Source organism: Xiphophorus couchianus, chromosome 18 (genome assembly GCF_001444195.1).
Source record: "Xiphophorus couchianus chromosome 18, X_couchianus-1.0, whole genome shotgun sequence".
NCBI classification, from domain to species: Eukaryota; Metazoa; Chordata; class Actinopteri; order Cyprinodontiformes; family Poeciliidae; genus Xiphophorus; species Xiphophorus couchianus.
The window spans coordinates 16101393-16122366 of NC_040245.1; the positions used below are offsets into that span (position 1 = coordinate 16101393).

Consider the following 20974-nt stretch of genomic DNA (forward strand, 5'->3'; position numbering starts at 1 on the left):
CCGACACTGCTGCACTGCACGCTGCCTTCTTATCTTGGCATCATCAGTGTGTTCTGTTGTGGTCGAAAAGGTTGAGGCAGCATTAACAAGTCCCACTGTGTTTCTGAATGTATAAAGAATTCATTCCGATGTTGGTCTCTGCAGCCTTACCTGTAGCCACATCAAACTTTGCACTTAACCTCTGTTTGAACTCAAGAGGACACAGAGTAAATAAATCAGCAGTGGTATTTATGGTGAAAGAAGTTGGCAGCTGTACTTCTTGTCACCTTGACAGATGAATGACACGTCTCCTTGTTATCCTATTGAAGATCGCTCCTTTCATCATTCTTCTGCCTCTGCTTTATCCCCTGAACCTCTGTTCTCATTTGTCTTCATTTCTTCCTCTTGCACCGGGTCTCACTTGTATTCTTTATTTAGCTCTAATGAATTCTTCCTTATATGTTTCTCATTTCTTTTCCCTTCCCAGCTGTCTTTAGTTCTTACACTTCCTCTGTTTCCTTTTCTTTTTTTCTTTCTTCTCTGTGCTTTTGTCCTCACATCCTTTGGGCTGCTAGAGGATGTGGATCAGCGTCATGTCTCAGGCCACTGGAGGACTTTTAGAAGTCAACATGAGAGAGGCTGTCGTGCTCTCCGGGGTTCTCCACATGCATGCTAGAGCACCCCCGCCCCCACACACACACACGCGCGCCCACACGCCGACACATGCACACACATATTCTGTTACACACATATCCCTGCTAAGCTCTTGAATTTCCCTCAAAGAACCAGGCTCCCTGAAGGCAAGATGCCACAAAAAGAAAAACAAAGAGGTGGAATATTTTCTGTCTGTCCCCCACTTTCCATCTCCTTCGAACCTCCTTGCCTCCTGCTGCCATCTTTAGTGGTGCTCTGCAGTGCAGCACAATCATGCAGAGTGATCAAAGAGTCCTCGGCTTTAGAAGTGAGGGACAAGTTGAGCGTGTGTGGAAGATGAGATGAGAAAGGAAGGCAGGGGAACAAAGCTGTCAATCAAAACGCTATCAAACTTGTTGGGGGTTGTCTTCCCAGTGACATTCAATACCTGTGAAGGGCCACAAATACTACTATAACTGTACTTCTATATGCCTTAGTATCTTGATATGACAGAGAATGGGAAATGTTTGTGTCCAGTAACTCTCTCTCGATATATACATATATATGTGTGTGCAATGCATAAAATGCATATATACACTCTTAAGTGAAATAGTTATGTTATATGTTAATTAGTCTACCTGCCAAAGTTATGGCAAAGAGGATGCTCCTCTAAAAGCTTGTTGAGCAACTTTGGTTTGAACACAAGCTTAACTCCTTCTGAGTAAATTATGTTAGTTAACACAAGTGACTCACCATGGAGTCACAGCGCCCTCTCCTGGTTTTACTGTGAACTGTGTGTATATTTTTGTATGTATGTAATGGCCATGTGTGTCTTGTACTGTACAGTGCTGTGAAAAAAGTCTTTCTCCCCTTACAGATCAAGCTATTTTTAAAAAAATCTAAGGTAACCTAAGTATACACAAAAATAAGCTTTTGAAATAATAACTTTTGTTTACTAAGAAAAAGAGCAGTCACACCAAATATGTCTCCATGTGAAAAAATCCTCCCTGCAGATGAAACAGAACACACACAACAAAAAAACTTTTGGGATGTGTGTGTGTGTTCCTTTTGTCTTTTCAGCCCAAAGGCTGCAAAGATCTTGGAGATTATAAAGATGCAGTTTTAAGAATTGTAAGTAAGGCCTTTCTGTTCTGGAGGGTTTATAGCATTGAAATTTAGTAGTGATCATGTCCAGTATTTGACAGCTTAGCTGACAGGTAAAGGGAGACCTGCAGCAAATGGCATAGATAGGTTGGGTAGCAAGATGTGAGGCTGAGGTCTTTTGGGATGTAGGACTCGGTCGAAAACCTTCATTCATTTTGAGGTGGCATCAGCCATATTCTGTGGTGCAGACTGTTGGAGCGGCAGCTTATCTACAGGTGAGATGAGCTCATCGGGAAGGTCAGCTCTGTGCCAGGTGCACCTCTGACCCAGTTAGGTGGTGGGAGACAGAAGGATTCTGGCTAAAATAACATCACTGAGGAACAATGACTCCCAGCCATGATGCTGTTGCTGAGCTGGAAAGCTCTTTCAGTACCAGACAGCTGCATCCTAAATGCATATATAGAAAATCCTTCCTCCCAGCAACTATTAGACTCTATAACTATTACTGCTCCAAACAAACTCAATATGTGCTTACATGCCTGTTGGAATTTGAACAGTTTTACTCATTTCAAATAACATTTCTGCTGGTATTTGCACATCTTTTGCTTGCAAAGTTTTTTTTTAAAATTTATTTTCATTTATTGTAAAAAAAAATAATAATAATTTCTCTTCATTTGTGGAAAATTATCCTTCCCCATGCTAAGTTCTTGATGTGTGAAGTTGAAGAAGAGTCAGTGAGTTGAATTCAGGAATTCCACTTATTAATACCAAATACCAAACTACAGCTGGTCCATAGTTCATGCTATTCTACCAGAACAAAATGGCATCAAACTAAAGTTTTTTATTCTCTTTGTTAGCCTCTATCTAAACTACACCCTAAGAAGGGCGTTCCCTAGTGTGTCATATTCTTTAACCCTAGCTTTGAGGGCGTTTCCTAACATGTCATTTCCTTTAGCTTTAGCTTTGCAACTAGTTAAAAAAGATAGAAGGAAAACACAGAATTACTTATTCTGAACACAATGCAAAATTACACATGGACATTTTGTAAAAACTTTTTAAATATATCTTAGTCACTTGCACATTCCTTGGATCAGAGTACCGTACTATATATTTTTCACAAGTGCATAGTATTTTATGATACTATTGCTCCCTTCCTTCACAGTATATTATTCTTTGTATTATATATTTGTAATACTTTTGACTTAGTGTAAACGTTCATGCCATAATGTCCTGCCCCTTTGCTGCTTTTACGCCTGCATTTCACCACTGTGGGACAGTAAACAGGAGAAACTCCCATTTCTTTAATTCATAGTTAATTTTAGCAGGCTCAGGAGACTCTTATTCATCCACATGCTTTCTAACAAGCTGACATAATGCGAACAAAAAACAGAAAGAATTAATGAAACACTGTGCATGTATGAGAGCCAGTCTCAACATCTGCTGAATCACAATGGCTCTTAAAAGTGTTCACAGTTTATAGATTATTTAGATGGTCTCCACTTATGGCCATAATCTCTATGAAGAAGGAAGGCTTGAAAGCATTATTTTATAGCAATCAGTGGTGTGATAAAAGCAGAAGAGCAACCAGACCACAGACCACTCTGCTGCTAATGGCTTAATAGGCTCAACTTTAAGCTTAATTCCACTTATGACTTCCTTTCTCCTAGCTATTATATCTGGCCCAAAGCCAACAAGAAGCACAGGATAGATCTGTTAAACTCTGAGGTGGTAATGCATTCTCATTGCATCTGTACAAAGCATCTAAATTTGGATAATAGTAAAGGAAAAAGAAAATCTTGCCTGGTTTTCTCTCTCTCTCTATATATATATATATATATATATATACTGTATATATATAATGTGGAACAGAGAATGTCAGGCTCACACTGTTATCAGTATAACTCTAGTTTTTGACCTCAAGCGTAACTTTATTTTATTTTTCTGCATTGACCAAGGTCTGTACCACTATTCCAAATCATACTCAACTCCTTGTGAATTTAAAAGCCTTTTCAGAGCCTGTTTAGTGCTGTTAATTAAATGCAATGACATTACCACATAAACATGAATTTTGTGAGTTCCATCTGACCACAGTTTTGCACACACTGCAAAGAATAACAGCTGAGTGAGTTGATGCTTTCTGCGGTGCTTAATGAAGTAGGGAAGACATTTACCACATGAAACCCCGTAGTGGCTACACCACAAAATAAAATTTTATACTTCTGTCTGACATCCAGGAAGTGTGGGAAAGATTAAAGGTTGGGGATGGGCTCTGTTTAATTTTGTGTTTCACGGCATGTCAGACTGCTTCTGCTAAGCAGTGTGTTGCTTCCAAAAGAGGCCCAATGCTAAACATCCTTGTTATTGTTTACGTAATCTTTTTTCTGTATGGATTTCTTCCAGTCTACGCACCTCTTCTACTGTATGACTTTGCTGAACTATGATATTCTGAAAATGACATGATCTGAAAATTATATTTAGAAATTTTTATGATGTTATTGATTTTATGCTTCTGATATGTTAATTCATAATTAATTTTAATTGGAGAACATCTATGGATATATCTCTCAACATACCCACAGATGTGTGCCATCTTGCTAAGCTCTTCTTCTGTGTTGTGTAATGTGAAAACTCACTATTACACTATTGCCACAAAAATTCTCTCAGGAAAATATTTTGTTTTATTAACCATATCTGTTCAAAATTCGTAGGGCAGCCACCATGATGTTCGTCTAGGATGTCAGAATAGAATGTAAATATTATTAATAGGCAAAATATTATTATGTGACATTTAATTAATTATTTTTGTTTTCCCGTGAAGAAAATGTAAATTTCTGCCTAAAGACCAGATACATTCTGTCACACAGAGTTCCAGAAAAGTCAAGGGAAAAACATAAGATTACAATAACATAAATTATTTTCTTATTTTGAGTTGTATGGTGTAGAAGCACACAAACAATTTCTCAAAAAAAATATTTCCAACCTCCAGGAGGAGACATTCTCCATCTTAGCATCTGCTCTCGCTTCTGTTCTCCATCAGGTAACGGACCGACAACCATAAGATCAACCGTTCCAAGGCTACAGACACTGCCAGCCATGTTCTGCCTCGAAAAATAAAATACAGTTTTTTTTAGCATTTAAACGCGCATACCAAGATCAGTCTTGGGGGGGTATATTTAGTTTTTAATTTTTCCAATCACATAACAGGATTTTAAGGGGAAGGATAATAAAATGTCTTCGCCCGAGCAGGAGATGAGGTCTGGCGTTCAGCTGGTGAGCGCGCTGCTGCTGCTGCTCTCGCTCTCTGGTAAGACGCAAAAACAGAAAAGCATTTCACATCCCGACGCCGATAATTAGCGGATCAATCAGTCAATACGATGGCGTGGTCATTGTTTTTTTTTCACTGATATTTGATTGTGTGTTTCATTAGAAGGCTATGTGGAGACAACAGATGGATAGATGGATGGGGTGAGGGTAAATGCAACATAAGACAATGCAACCGAATGAAGCCATTTTATTTAATTAACCGACAAGGCCAAACATTAAAACCCAGTTGCCCCTCCATTGCTCAACTGAGCTGATTTTTGACCCTAATCAAGGTCCATATGCATAAATCACATCTTTATTTAGTCTTGCAGTTGCACCGCGTTTAAATGCAATTGTGACGCACAGCATGGCAAAACATACTTGTGTAATGTTGTTTTCTAACATAACTGAATATGAATCCACTGCTGTTGCATAGAAACACACACAATGGGATGAAGCAACGCAACAACACACTTGCTGTGTGTTATTACTCTGCATGTTTAGCCAGGGCCAGACCATGGCTGAATGGTCTGGCCACACACACATTTTGCTAGGGAGCCCAACTTAGATAAGACTACTGCTAAGCACAAAATGACCACTCTGTTTGCACAGAATTAATATATGAAAATTAGAGAAATCAACATTAAATCCTTTAAATTGACTGCATGTCAGTTAGTTTGCATTAGGCAGATTACAAGTCTCCAATCTTACACTTTTTCATTTTTCTGTGCTCGCTATCGCCAATTTGAGCAGTTTGACAGGTTTCTTTTCCACTAAAGGCTATTACTGACTTTTCTGTTCAGTCTGTCCTTCACTTCTTAATTGACATTAGGACTGCCATCTTCAACACATTTTAAAAGGCCTTCTCAATTTTATGACTTTCATGGCAGAAATAGGAGAAAACCTTAAGGAAAGCATTTTCTAACTTGACAAACATTATACCCTGTAACAACTACAGGTTTCATGTTCCTTGACTTACTCCCTGCTCAAATACCTGCAGATGTGGCATAATTTATGTTGTATTTTAATAGCTAAGACTTATTTATCTCCTTAAACCCAACTTCTCACTTTTTATACAGTGGTAAAAGAGTTTCCATAAAAGAGATTGCTGTGGTGGGTATGGAGAAATCTGTTCTTCCACTTTTGTTTGCCTCCAAAAAGAACATCAGTGTTTCCTGCAAAGATGATCCTTAAAGAAAATATGCTCACTGCAAACTTTTTCCTGCAATACCAATATCAACTCATGCATTACTCATGCATTCTGCAAATTTATATTAAAAGATCATTTTTTTGACTTGTATTACAAGCCTGGCAGGCCATCAGGCTTTTAATACACTGGGGGAAACATTGGCTTTAACTTACCTACACTCACATTTATGAACATGTCAAGTCTGGTTTCCATCTCCCATACCGAAACTGCCCTCATAAAAATCAACAGTCTCCTGCTGGTAGCTGTGGTCTACCTTCTATTATCATCCTCCTGGATCTGAGTGTGACCTTGGATACAGTTTCTCACTCCATCCTTGTCCACAGATTATTTTCAATTGGCATTGCTTGCCGCTCCATGATTACTTTCATTCCTAGCTCTCCATTCAACTGATGTTCTTTTGTTCCCATCCTTCCCCTGTCCCAACCGGTGTGCCCCAGGGCTCTATCCTGGGACCACTAGTCTTTATCAAGCTTCCTTTTGGCAATTCTGTGTAACCGTTAAATAAATGTTAAGCTTCAGACAATATTAGAATAGAAATATCTCCCATTGTGATAGATACCAGCTCCCTCTTTCATGTAAAGCCAAATGCCACACTCCCACTCTCTTCCCCAACCTCCTGCTTATCTGAAGTACAATCCTGGTTCTTCTCCAACTTCCTTAAGCTAAATAGCGATGAAGCTGAGATCCTCCTTGTCGGAATCAAATCTGTAATATCCAAAGGTGACAGTTTCTACCAATCACTTGATAGTTCTACATTCTCCCCTCACCTGAGATGAAAAGTCAGGGTATTATCCTCAACAGCACGCATCATTAATAAAACTCCCTCTTTTCACTACATGACCTCAGTCTTACAGCAGCTCCACTGGCTCTTTGTCAAATTCAGAATACATTTCAACAATTTCCTGTATGCATTCAAGGTTATTCATCATAACTTTGTTCCTCCCTACTTTTTAGATCTCATTCATATTTGTACAGCTTTAGGGCTTCCTTCTCTATTCAGCAGAGCGAGAGAAAGCTCTGCTCCCAAATTCTGGAATTATCTCCCTCCAGACAATATTGATACTCTGTTCAAATCCAAACTTAAACCTATCTAAGATTGCTTGCTCCCTGTGACTGCCTGTTCCTGTGTAACTGTTTATGTTTAGTGTTTTAATTTGTGTTTCCTGTTATTCGGCTTGTCCTGAAGTGCTTGAGTGCTTTAAAAACACTTCTAAATTTATTACTTTTACTCTGCTTTGGGCAACATAAGTTAGCTGAAGAAAACAATGCAGTTAGGCAATTTATTCTAATATTTTAAGGAGTACCCAGTGAGTTTACAGCCTCGTGCACAACCGAAGACAGCTATCATTCAACAAGCAAAACTGTTTATTCATCTTCAATGAATGAACACATCGCTTTAATTATTCAGGGTATTCCTTTATAATTCTGTCTAGGCATTTCAATAACATAATTCAAACAACACCAAAGTTTTAGTATTGCCTGCAGTCAGAAATCAAAGTGGCTGATGGCAAAACTGTTGGATGAATTTGTTTTTCATGGTCATCATCTAAACTTCGCTTAGCAACTGCAGAGTCACAATTCCTCAGACAATACACTAGAGGGCAGCAGCTCAAAGACATTGGCACAGTCAATAACTATTCATAACAGCAAGTCACTCAGCATATTTTCACATCATTGGGAACTATGCACTTTTCATATGTCATGGAAGTATTTTTGTAGTTGCTATTCATCATAGCCATTTATTTTTAGCAGGACGTAGGAACTTATACCTGAAATTGGAAATTAGAGGATAGCTGGAAGATGTCTACAGCAGAGATGGGGTTCTGCATGATGCTGGAAGTAATGGTGTAACTTGTGGAGATGTATTTAAAAACAAAACAAAGAATTTGCTTCCTGTAGTTATTCATATCACATTTTTAAAAAGCAACATAAACGCCAGGCAACTCAAAACACCTGCAAAGGGCTTTAAATGGTCTCTCAGTCCAGTTCTGAAGCCTACACAAACATGGGGAAGACTTCAGATTTGACAGCTGTCCAAAAGGTGACCATCAACACATTGCACAAGGAGGGAAACACACAAAAGGTTATTGCTGAAGAGGCTGGCTGTTCTCAGAGCTCTGTGTCCAAACACATTAATAGAGAGGCAAAGGGAAGGAAAAACTGTGGTCAGAAAAAGTGTACAAGCGATAGGGATCACCGCGCCCTAGTCAAGATTGTGAAAAAAAACCCATTCAAAAATGTGAGGGAGATTCACAAGGAGTGGACAGCTGCTGGAGTCAGTGCTTCAAGATCCACCACCAAGAGACGCTTGAAAGACATGGGTTTCAACTGCCGCATACCTCGTGTCAAGCCACTGTTGACCAAGAAACAGCGCGAAAACCGTCTCACCTGGGCTAAGGAAAAAAAGAGCTGGACCAAAGTCATGTTTTCTGACGAAAGCAAATTTTGCATTTCCTTTGGAAATCAAGGTCCCAGAGTCTGGAGGAAGACAGGAGAGGCACAGGATCCACGTTGCCTGAAGTCTAGTGTAAAGTTTCCACCATCAGTGATGGTTTGGGGTGCCATGTCATCTGCTGGTGTCGGTCCACTCTGTTTCCTGAGATCCAGGGTCAACGCAGCCGTCTACCAGCAAGTTTTAGAGCACTTCATGCTTCCTGCTGCTGATCTGCTCTATGGAGATGGAGATTTCAGGTTCCAACAGGACTTGGCGCCTGCACACAGCGCAAAATCTACCCGTGCCTGGTTTACGGACCATGGTATTTCTGTTCTAAATTGGCCAGCCAACTCCCCTGACCTTAGCCCCATAGAAAATCTGTGGGGTATTGTGAAAAGGAAGATGCAGAATGCCAGACCCAAAAACGCAGAAGAGTTGAAGGCCACTATCAGAGCAACCTGGGCTCTCATAACACCTGAGCAGTGCCAGAAACTCATCGACTCCATGCCACGCCGCATTAATGCAGTAATTGAGGCAAAAGGAGCTCCAACCAAGTATTGAGTATTGTACATGCTCATATTTTTCATTTTCATACTTTTCAGTTGGCCAACATTTCTAAAAAATCCCTTTTTTGTATTAGCCTTAAGTAATATTCTAATTTTGTGACACACGGAATTTTGGATTTTCATTTGTTGCCACTTCAAATCATCAAAATTAAATGAAATAAACATTTGAATGCATCAGTCTGTGTGCAATAAATAAATATAATGTACAAGTTACACCTTTTGAATGCAATTACTGTAATAAATCAAGTTTTTCAAAATATTCTAATTTACTGGCTTTTACCTGTATATATATATATATATATACAGTACAGACCAAAAGTTTGGACACACCTTTTAATTCAATGAGTTTCCTTTATTTTCATGACTATTGACATTGTAGATTCACACTGAAGGCATCAAAACTATGAATAACACATGTGGAAATATGCACTAAACAAAAAAGTGTCAAACAACTGAAAATACCCCTTATATTCTAGTTTCTTCAAAGTATCAACCTTTTGCTGTGATTACTGCTTTGCACACACTCAGCATTTTCTTGATGAGCTTCAAGAGGTAGTCACCTGAAATGGTTTTCACTTCATAGGTGTGCCCTGTCAGGTTAATAAGTGGGATTTCTTACCTTATAAATAGTCATGAAAATAAAGAAAACCCATTGAATTAGAAGGTGTGTCCAAACTTTAGCCAGTTTTATATGTACAACAAGGCCAGCATAGATGAGATTTGGGTATTTTTGGTGTTAGGTTAAAGCACTCAGGTCCTCACCACCCCTAATTGCCTACATTTAAATAATTGACATTGTCTGTTGAATTATCAACTTGCTCCAAGGCTCATATGTGTCTCTGTAATGGTCAGGGACATATAGATATATACTGTATATCGAAGCTCTTTAGTCAGAGTAACTTCCAGGAACACAAGCCTGGTATATTTTGAATATATCTTCTTGTGTGATCTAGCAGTCTGTTTAAAAAGGCTAAAGACCGAATCAAACGCTGGTAAAAATGTTTATTGTGAAGTTAAGTTGTTTTAAACTCCTAGTCTTTAAGTACAATGCAGTACAATAATTAATATTTTAAACTACGGAAAAAATATATAAAAACAACTTTTTGTAAACAAAAGTAGGGTGTTACATTTAAATTATGTCGGACAACTTGAGTACTAAAGAATTAAACACAATGGGTGCATATTTCATCAGAACAGTTTTGTGCTGTCCTCATATGTCACTGCTACTGATGAAAATACAGGTGGAGTGATTTATTCTGTCTCTGCATACTTTACCGCAACCTGTCCAGTATCTGCAAATATCACAAAGTGATGACGCACCAATTTGAACCAATATATTTGCTTCAAATATGCCAGCCAGCTGTTTGTGCAGACTATTTGTCATCACTTCAGAGGCATAACACCTGCAGGTTGTGTTCAAACCTCTTTTCCATGTTGATTCTGACAGAAAACATAAACAGAAAATAGAAAACATGTACAGTTGAAACCACAAGATTACTTACATCAAATAAAAACACACAAGCACCTTCTTTTCTCACCGTCTGAAGTTAAATATGACCAAACTTCTCTGGTTTTACGTGAGTGACAATATACAATTAGCTAAACTTTAATTTTCCTTTACTATTTTGCTGGAGTAGAATGTTGTGGATGAATGAACATTTTGAGCAACAAATGTAAATGCATCCAATTGCAGTCTATCCCTTGGAGTAATGTGTTCTTCCTTGCTGAGTGGTCTTTCAGGCCATGTCAGGAAGGGACACACTTCACTGTGGATAATGACGCTGTCTCATCAGCTTCAGACAGCATCTTCACAAGGTCTTTGACTTTTGTTCTGGGGTTGATTTGCATATTTCAGTCTAAAACACATTCATCTCTGGGACGACAGAAGCTAACGATTTAATTTCCTACTATGTCAAAAGCAGTTTGTTTGAGATGTGACTTTAAAAGACATTCAGAGGTATGCCTCCATTTTATTAGTTAACTTCCAAAGCCATGACGTCTTCAATTGATTGCTTAAAAATATAGTTATCATTCTGTATGCAAACTTCTGATTTTGAAACCTTTGAGAAATAAACCTCTGATGTAGTCATTCTCTCATTATTGTGGCATTTGGCAAATCTAAATAATTTAGATAATTCTAACTTACCTAAAACAAGAAAGGTTTGGGGTGATTTAACTTCATATAGCAAAGAAAAAAAGATTTCTGTGTCTTTTTATTTGATTTTTATATGTACCCTTTCAGTTTCAACTGTAAGCCCCAGCCTGAAATGGCTTCAAAGAGGCTGATTAGAAAAATCCAGGGGTTAACCCTCTTCATAATTTGAAGCATACAGAGGTCTGTGAATTCCATTGGAAGTGAACATCACTTCCAATGACTGAGTTGAGTGGAGGTAAACTGCTGTTGAGTTTCCAGCTTCCCACTTCATTTAGGGTCCTGTGTCCTTGTACCAAAAAGTCCAGAGGCACCACCAGGCAGTCTTTTTCTGACCTTTTCCAATTATGAAGCATAAAGAAGAACCAACTCAAAATATGCTGTCTCAAATGAAAAAAAAAACAAACATCATTATTAGTGGAATCCCTTACTATGAAAATCCTGATGTGAAAGGGAAAAAAAAAAAACATGTTACAGACCTGTCTTCTGATACAACTGAACATTTTAGAAATGCATAAGCTAAAGAAACGTAGGGAGTTCTGGAAAGTTCAGATGCTAATGGAGTGAGAGGGCTGAGGGCTTTAGAAAGCTTTCAGGATGGAGGTGAGAGGAGGAAAGGAAGGTGGACGAAGATGGGGAGAGTAAAAAGGGAGAGGCAGAGGGAGGGAGGAGCCACATGAGGGGGCCTCACTGCAGTATTTCATGTTAGGAAGTCTCTGCATTTGCCTCCCTTTTTTACTAGCCACATGACTGCTGAGTCAGCAGGAGTCTGAACCAAAAGGTTTCTCGTGCTGTATAGCTGAGCTAAACTGGCTGTAACAAGGGCACATATGTTTGCAGCACTTCACTTTGTGCAGTGCACTGACAGAGGTGTTTGCTTTAATGCATCACTGTGAGGTGTGTGTACATGTAGGCTTGTTTGCAAAGATGACATTGACATAGCACATTTAGAGAGGTGAGCTCACTGCTGATGATGCAGACCTAGAGGGTGAACTGTATGCATGTGTGTTTGTGTGTTAGAGTCCTCTAAAGTGCCCTGACCCATCACGTATGAAGGCGTGTGCATGTGTAAACTCTATATACTTCGAGTGGGTGGAGATGGGGGGTAGTGGGTTGTCTGACTGTGTGGTGCAGAGATGCAGGCTTATGAGTGGTGCAGCAGCTGTGGGAAGGGAGCCAGAAACACTCGACTGCAGAGGAGAGATTGGTGCAGAGTCCCATCGCACACAAACACAGCTGAGAGAACATGGGCTGGAGTTAGGTGGGGGTTGTGAGGAGGTCTGTGATGAGACAAAAGGCTTTCAGTAGAGGAACAAACTTGTACAGCTAACAATAATCTCAATTACTGTTAGTAATTACTTCTATTATCACAGGTAATCTTGAATTGGCATGCAGAGGTTTGGGTCACATAAAATATCTTGGATATCATTACTTAATACATAACGATATATAAATGATATCATGTTAAACACATCTTTCTTTCAGTTCAAGTGTGCTTGGGGTTCTCCTGAACACTTAAGTTGGGAAGTTTGTTAATCCCCAGAGACTATTTTGTATTTGTAAATTTGTTCACAAGGATGAACCATGCTTCTGAAGCTCCACACAATATGTGTTAAGATTCACATCTTACTGAATAAGACCTAATCGCTTCATCTTGTCCAGGTTTAAAGGCTATTTAACATTTGCCTCATGATGATGTGATGAAAAATAAAATTTATCCTACTTACCACTTATGTTCGACCATTCCTTGTGTCTGAAGAGTAAAAGGAAGAAAACAATTACTTCACTTTTGCTACATTGTGAAAAAGCACCAAAGACAGTCAGTCATTCTTTGTTTAATTTAAGTTAGATTTTGCCAGTAAAAATATTGACTAAGGTTTTTCTGCAGTGAATTTGTACTATATGTTCTTTACATTCTGGCTTCCAGTTACATTCCAGCATACTCCACTTTCATCTGAGTGCATTTGTGGGCCTGCCTGCCATCCATCTCACAGCGTACCTTGCTTCACACCTGATGGCTGATGGGCAGTATCCTGCAAGTTCACTGTTCTGCAGAACTGGCCAACCAGGCCCAATTCAACATAAGCTTTATGTTACGATGGCTGAACTATGGGTTTAAAATCAAAATCTTCATTTTTAAAAAGGCCACTAGTTTAAGAAATATTTTACTCTTATTTGAATCATTGATGTCATTTGTTTTTAAAACAGGTTGTTCGAGCATGGATGTACTAGTGTCCAGTTACATCAATGCACTCAATGGGACAACTGTCACAATCCCCTGCACCTTCACTTCCTGCTACAAGATTGACCGGACCAAGTTTGCTATGAATTGGACTTACCAAGAGACCCTAAACAATACAGAGGAAAAGGTGAGCTGCCAAATCCTTAAATACATTAATACCAAGAATACTTGCCTTCAAAACTTAAACCTGCATTTAAGCCACACTTTCTTTTCCCTTAGTTCATGACTTATGATAAGAATAAAGGAATGCAACCAGTACCTTCAAACCGGTTTGGAGACAGGGTTGTGTTTTCTGGTAACCTGGAGAAGAATGACTTATCGATCACGCTACAGGACGTTCAACTGGAGGACGAGGGGCTTTACAACTGTTATGTGAGGAACCCCCCAGATCGCATCCAAGGACATGGTGTCATTAACTTCAATGTTGTCACAGAACGTAAGATGTGACATAATATTCTTCTGTAAATACATAAAGCATAACCCTGTTTAACTGTTTCCATACTTTTCAGCTAATGACATAAAACAACATGGGCAGTGGTTTGTATCTCCAACTACCACTGCTTGATGTAGACAATTATTGAGCCTAAGTGACAATAAAAAAACATCTGGCCTCACTCTATGGTTTTTATCCATGTATGGTGACTATATGTAATAATTAGAGGAAAAAATACTCTTAAAATTCATTTCTAAAATTAATTTTGTTTTCACATATCACCTTTACACCTCTAACTTTGTTCATCTTAACACCTAGGTCATAAACTATGGCTCTGCAGGACATATTTTTGTGGTTCATGCAATAAATGTTTGTACATTGCAAGAGTGGCAAAACTGCATTTTTAGAAGATGTCAAACCTAAAAAAAGTTAAATTTACTTTCTGAGATATTTCATTTGTACAGTGATAATAAAAAATATGTACCCTTTTAAAGATTTTTTTGTAGGATTACATTTCAATATCAAACAAACATAATAAGACTAAGTACACAAAGCAGTTTATGAATGATGGACTCTTTGAAGGACAAAAGCTATCCAAACTAACCTGACCTTCTGTGCCTTCCTGTTATTATCAAATAAATTTCATAAGACTTACCCAAGTCTTGTTACTGGAATTACGATTTAATTTAAACAGATTCTGCTTAAGTGATCTGAAGTGAGATAAAAGATTTCAAAAAGCAACATAACAACTCCCAATATACGAAAATGTGAGCTTACATCTATCAAACTGGGAAGAGTTGTAATGTTATTTCAGAGGTTGTGGAACTGCAGCAAACCACATTTAGAAACATTATCCAGAAATGAAGAACATCTGGAACAATGGTGATCTTTAAGAAGAATGGCTGGCCTACAAAAATGACCACTTCAGAGTGCATCAAGAACTAACCAGTGAATGGCACCACACTCACACATCTACCCCTGGATGGCTGTAAAAAAAACGAGGCTTTAGAATGGCCTTGCTTTGACAGAGTTGCTTTGGCATATTCTTAAACAGGCTGTTTATTCCTGTAAACAGCTAGTTTATGCTAGTTGTCAATTTAGGATGATGTAGCAATTGCTGTTGAACATAGGATCAGCTTGGTTTGGATATTTTATTTATAGAAATTACCATATGCATATTGATTATGTCATATGGCTTTTTTTTGATAATCAAAACATTTAATTATGATTGAAAGCAAAAGCTGACAAAATCATTAAGGAGCCACTACTTTTCCACTGGACTGCAAGTTTTCAAATGTGACCTTTCAAACTTGGTCGCATTTGACCAAACGCGTCTGTTTTGTACAGACGCTTATAAACAGCGTCTGTTTTGTTTGCTGCAGACGGGTACTAAACATTACTTTCCATTTTCCATGACAGAATAATTTTCATGTGTATACATGCAATTCAGATAACATTAGTGTCTGAATGTGTCTGTTTTCCTGGAGAGTTGAGATCTACTTGTGATGAGTCAGCTTTTTACTTATTTATGACTAACAAGAAGTTAAATTTTGTGCATCACTCCTGCTCTTCCACACACATACACACACACAACCCACATCATATACAGGCTAACTCAACAGCACTTTCTTTCCACTTGTTTAATCAGAGCTTTTAGCGAGCGATGCACTTGACTTCATTCTATTTCTGCAAGAAAAGTTAACTCTCTCCTCTCCTTCTCTCAGTTCCCCCTCCAAGAGATTCAACCATTGCTGTTGCTATTGGGGCATCAGTGGGGGGAGCTTTAGCTCTGCTAATCCTTTCAATGGTGGTGGTGAAATGTCTTCGCCGACATCGGAAGCAAGAACTGATTTCAGAGGAAAAGATGGAAGAGGAGGGAAAGCTCGAGCCTGAAGCTGTTGCAGAGGAGGGAACCAAGTAAGAAATCAGAACATAAAATTCCTAATTTAAAAACTGAAGCAGCTTCATTGTCAAAGAAGAAGCTTTTAATCCATCAAATCTGTTAGTGCCATAATCAAATCTATTGTGGATCAGCAGCACCTGCTCTATGTGGATTTGCTACTTAAAAATGTAATTCAGCTGTGCGCACTCTAAGCCAGGACAACCATTAGTTCTACTGTATATCAGATTAGATACGTATAGAAGCTTAAAGGGGAAGTATTATGTACTCTGCAGGCACAAAGTGCTATTTTATAGCATATCATGTACCTATGCTATGTTTAGTTGTGATAAAAATTCTGTATATATTTCATAGAACTTTAAAAAGCATTTGACTTTGCAATTTAACTCCTTTTTCTTGTAAAGTGACAATGTTAAAAGTTGAATGAGGAATTAAACATTTTGTAAAACACAGTAGCCCTACATTCTTTCCAAACACAACCAAATAAAAACACTGAAAGTCAGATTTAGTTAGCCTCCATGTTTCTTATGAACAACATCTCAGCTATAGTTTGCAAACATTGCGCATCCTTATCATGTTGAGTTGACGGTGGCTCAACGGGATGAGTAGTGGTGTTTAAATAGGAGAGTTGCTGGTTCAATTTCAGTTTATCCCTCTGCCATTTGTTGATGTACTGCCTGGATATATCTGTGTATGACTGTTTAATACATTTGAATGACTGTTGCTCAAGGGATCTGATTGATCAGTATGTCTAAAAAAGTACAAAATGAATTTATGTAGACACTTTTTAACCAAATTTTGCCACTGTGTAAACAAAAAGTGACGTTATATATTTTTTAAAATTTGACAGTGGAACTTGGGTCTGAAAGTAATATGTATAGTTTAACTTTCATTGTACAGAAAAAAACACTTTCCTAAGTTTCACACTTAGGAAACTACCAAAAACAAAATAGCTTACTGCTAAAATGTCATGTTTTCCTTCTCTTTTACTTTATTTCAGATTACCACAGTAGTCCGAACCAGTCTCTGGATCTTTGACTTCCTGCTCCTTGTTTTGGTAAATAGATGTAATAAACATATCAAGATGAGTTTTTTTATTGAGCAGTAACTTATTTTTCCTAATTTGGGTTTTATCTTGAGGTTTGTGCATGCCGACGTTGAATTGGTTTCTAAAATCATAATGTTCTTTCTCTTCTCTTTTTTTATTTCAGAGCTTTGCACCACCTCCTTCCGAAACTATAGTAACCACTGCTTGAATCATCTCACTGGCCAAACCTATTTGCATGTGTCTGTCTTTGTGTGTCACAAGCACAAAAGAGAGAAAATCTTGTGTTTGTAAGGACTGAATGTATTGGTGTACATGTACATATTCATCAATGAAATGGCTGTTTTTGGCTTTCTTCCTTTAATCATGGACTAAAAACTCCTGAATTAGTTTATCTATATTTCCAAGATTTCATCAACAATAATAATGCATTTCCTGATATTTCCACATCCTCTTTCCCACCATTGTCAGGTCAATACTCGATAAGTTAGAATTTACAAATGACATTTCAACATGACAATATTTTTGCTCTTCCTTTGATTTTTCCAGCCTACACTACAGTAGTCTGGGAATGTTACATTTTACAACAGATATACATTTTGGTATTTCACTCCCAAATTAGCTAAATTAGATATACAAACTTCCAACCACTAGATGGTTCCAATATGATTTTTGGTATGTGTTGCATATGCATCGACTGTTAACAGTCGATGCATATGCATAAATCACCTTGGCTGTAGGGTAATTTGAGTCAAATTCAAGAAAACAGTGTTTGAGGACTCAAAGCCGGTTAAAAGTCACTAGAATGCAATAACACAGAAATAACATATCTTTTGGCTAAAAAATTATAATGTATATATTTATTTATTGTTCTTTATTTTATGGTACTCAAAGTTTACAGCAGAGTCTGAGGCATTACGTTCAGGTAAGGTTCAGGATAGATCAAGCCAAATGAAGAAAACCAAGATTTATTTTTATCCAGAAGCACTGCTGTTCAGATAAGACAAATTTCACAAGTACTTCAGAACAAAAATAGAGGTTTACATATCAGGCTAAAAGATTATTGGTGGTAAAAATGGCACTTCATGTTACCATAAACTGTTTTCAACCTCAAATTTTAGATCGTATTGCAATTTTAAGGAGAACAAATAAAAACATCAAAAGCTGTAATCTTACCAATGTCTGGTGATAGGCTTATGAAGGCAAAATGTTGATATTTTGAATTTACATAATATAAGCCCAAGGGATCCTACATTGTGCTCAGCTAAGCTTTTTTCAGTTCATGTCTAGTCATAGCTAATGCAGTTAGCGTTAGTATTGCTGACCGGCTGTAATTACAGCCGGTCAGCAGCTGCTTGACAGCTCAGCCAAACTATGTTTTTGTGCCAGTAATGTCTACTTATGTCTGAGCCAGAGATTATTCTCGAACATTCCAACAATTGTGAACTTTTGACAAATCGGATGCCTTTATTCATTTGGCCTTTTGAGAGGAAACAATTTGTTGTCACAGTGGAAAAAGCACAAATACAGCTAATCACATTTGCATCACATTTAATCAAGTTAATGATTATAGTACGCTCTTTGCACTCTCGCCTTTATCTTTGAGTCTTTAAATTGTTTAAGTGAAATAGACTTCTTACCTTTTTTAGATATTTAAAAAATAAAAATAATTTTAAAAGAGCACAGAAAAACTCCAGAGGTGCACTGTGTCTAATATAGGAGCTTTGAAGGTGGCATTTTAATGACGTTACTACAGTCAGCGGGAAAGAAGCAATAATAGGAAGAGACTAAAACTTTTTGGACCTGTATGCACTGTCTTCTTTCATTGTCACTTTTTATTAATTGCCTTTGTTAATGTTCATTCAGAGGTTAATGATACATTAATGTTTTTTATGTAATAAGTGACCTGGTTGATATTATATGAGTTGTGGTTCAGAGCACTTTATCAGATTTAATACAAACAGCAAAACAATGTCTATGATATTTCTGGTGAAGATTATTATTATTTATTATTTTATATTATTACATCATGGCCTAAACCCACCACACAAAAAATTCCCTTAAAGTTAGGGTAATTATTTTATAAAAGGAGATATAGATCTGGACAAATGTGTTGCCTGTCTTGTAAAGTTTTATATGAAGTCTAGAAGAAAATGAGCTTTTCCTGCAGGAATATGACCTTGCACTGACAAAAACAACCTCTATTTTGAATACATGGATGCAGTGGGAAACATATTATAGGATTATTCCCATAGTAGTAAATACAGTTAAGTTATTAATACTTAACTGTATTAAGTATTAATAACCTGTCAAATTTATTAAAAATTGTCAAATTTAGATATGAACTTTATTTATGATACTAAACAAAAAAATGCTCTCAAAATATAACAAAACAGTCTAAAAGATGATTCCTATAAATACTGTCCATCTTTTTACAAGGCATTTTGACCATTTATCTTTAGTAATGAACCTCAAGTTATCACTGTAATCTTGATTTAAATTGAGTCTCTGGCTGAGCCACTCTGAAACATTAACTTTCAGGCAGAAGAAATGTTGGTAAAATTATTGCTTCTCATGAACTAACTCTACCCCACAGATGTTCTCTGGGATTTAGATTGTGGTATCCGTGGAAGAAAGATTCTTTTGTGTACAGTAAATTATTTCTGTGTTTTGTGAGACCCAATGAGAACCAATTTTTAACTTTCTGGTAGAGTCCAAAAGATTCTTATTTAAAATATTTTGGTATTTCAATAAGTTCAGAAGAGAAACGGGCTAAATGGATGTCAGATCCTCTACTGTATTTGAGTGTGAACAGAGTGATATGTATTTTTTGTTTAATGACAAAGGGTGATTGTTGTTGAAAGGCTTGATTTCGGTCTCTTGAATTTAGCCAATTGGAAACATTAACATTTGTGATTACAACTCACACAACTAATTAACATGTACATAGTGTCTGACTTTCTTTGGACTAGTGATTTTGTCAAAAACAACTATTTACCTCCCTTCATATAAATGACTAAAATTAAAGATATGACTTTTACAAACCTTTCTATGACAGATGCTACTGCAACAAAAGATGAATTTATTTTAGGCCTTTTTGCAGAACTTTACAAGAGTTCCTTAGAAAAGACACATTTGTATGTGACAAAACTGATTTTACACAGTTATTTAAAGAACAAAACAACTTTAGAATATAAACTTACTATACTATTACCTGGAGGTTCACTGAATTTAACAGTCACATTATCATTTCACTCAAAATTATTCTCATTTGTTCTTCCAGGAAGGAGAAATATGTAGTGTCAGATTAAGTGAAATATTCAAAACCAGATTACTTTTTTTTGCTAGCCAGAAACATATCAAACAAAAAAAATGTAAATTGCGCCCACAATCATGTTTCATAATGGCGTTAATAAATGTCGTAAAATTTTATAAAGGTCAGGAAATAAAGACACATAAAGAACGGTTATTTAGTAATAACAATGCATATCAGGGACCCATAAGATCTTAGTACTAGCAGTGGTAATTTTACAAAACAATACCAAATGATGAACAGCAAAATGTTTTACATTCTGTTGATTAACTGACTGGAAAGACAGTGTAGTGCTAATAAGCCTGCATATCTGTGAGATTTAATTATCCACCAAAGCTAGTAAAATTTATTGTTTTGGCAGCTGAAGCATGCACATTTTAAAGCACTGCCATAAATGCATGTCACATTCCACATATCAAAAGAAATATCTAATATGAAGATAACAACACTTCTTTTTGATATACAGACATATAGCGATGTGAGTCACAGCATGTTTGCTTCAGCAGTCAGTGGTGCAGTTTATCACTCTTTGTAAATTTATTATTTATTTTTTTGACATGCATTAGCTGCACATATAATTTAGTGTCAGTAACTTATGTGCACTTTATTGTGATTAGTTTGCCTCTTGTAACTGTTACCTATGAAACTGAATATATTTGA

The 20974-nt window shown here is 37.2% G+C and overlaps 1 protein-coding gene across 2 annotated transcripts; it reads left to right on the forward strand.

Annotated features, from left to right (window-relative positions):
• The first annotated feature begins 4766 nt into the window (after positions 1-4766).
• Positions 4767-18977, forward strand: scn2b (sodium channel, voltage-gated, type II, beta). 2 transcript variants are annotated; one of them, XM_028044930.1, is made up of 6 exons: positions 4768-5020; positions 13590-13750; positions 13843-14059; positions 15781-15973; positions 16957-17013; positions 17168-18977. In XM_028044930.1, the coding sequence occupies exons 1-5, from the start codon at positions 4945-4947 to the stop codon at positions 16967-16969; spliced, it is 660 nt and encodes a 219-aa protein (XP_027900731.1). In that variant the 5' UTR covers positions 4768-4944; the 3' UTR covers positions 16970-17013; positions 17168-18977. The 2 variants fall into 2 exon arrangements, with proteins under 2 accessions (XP_027900732.1, XP_027900731.1); XM_028044931.1 differs by lacking the exons at positions 16957-17013; positions 17168-18977 and having other exon boundaries at positions 4767-5020; positions 15781-15977.
• Positions 18978-20974: the final 1997 nt, after the last annotated feature.

Bases quoted from the DNA above. Each gene is read 5' to 3' on its own strand.
- scn2b (XM_028044930.1), top strand. From the start codon at position 4,945: ATGTCTTCGCCCGAGCAGGAGATGAGGTCTGGCGTTCAGCTGGTGAGC. The intron at 13,751-13,842 runs GTGAGCTGCCAA...CTTTTCCCTTAG, and splicing joins TAAACAATACAGAGGAAAAG to TTCATGACTTATGATAAGAA. The intron at 14,060-15,780 runs GTAAGATGTGAC...TCCTTCTCTCAG, and splicing joins CTTCAATGTTGTCACAGAAC to TTCCCCCTCCAAGAGATTCA.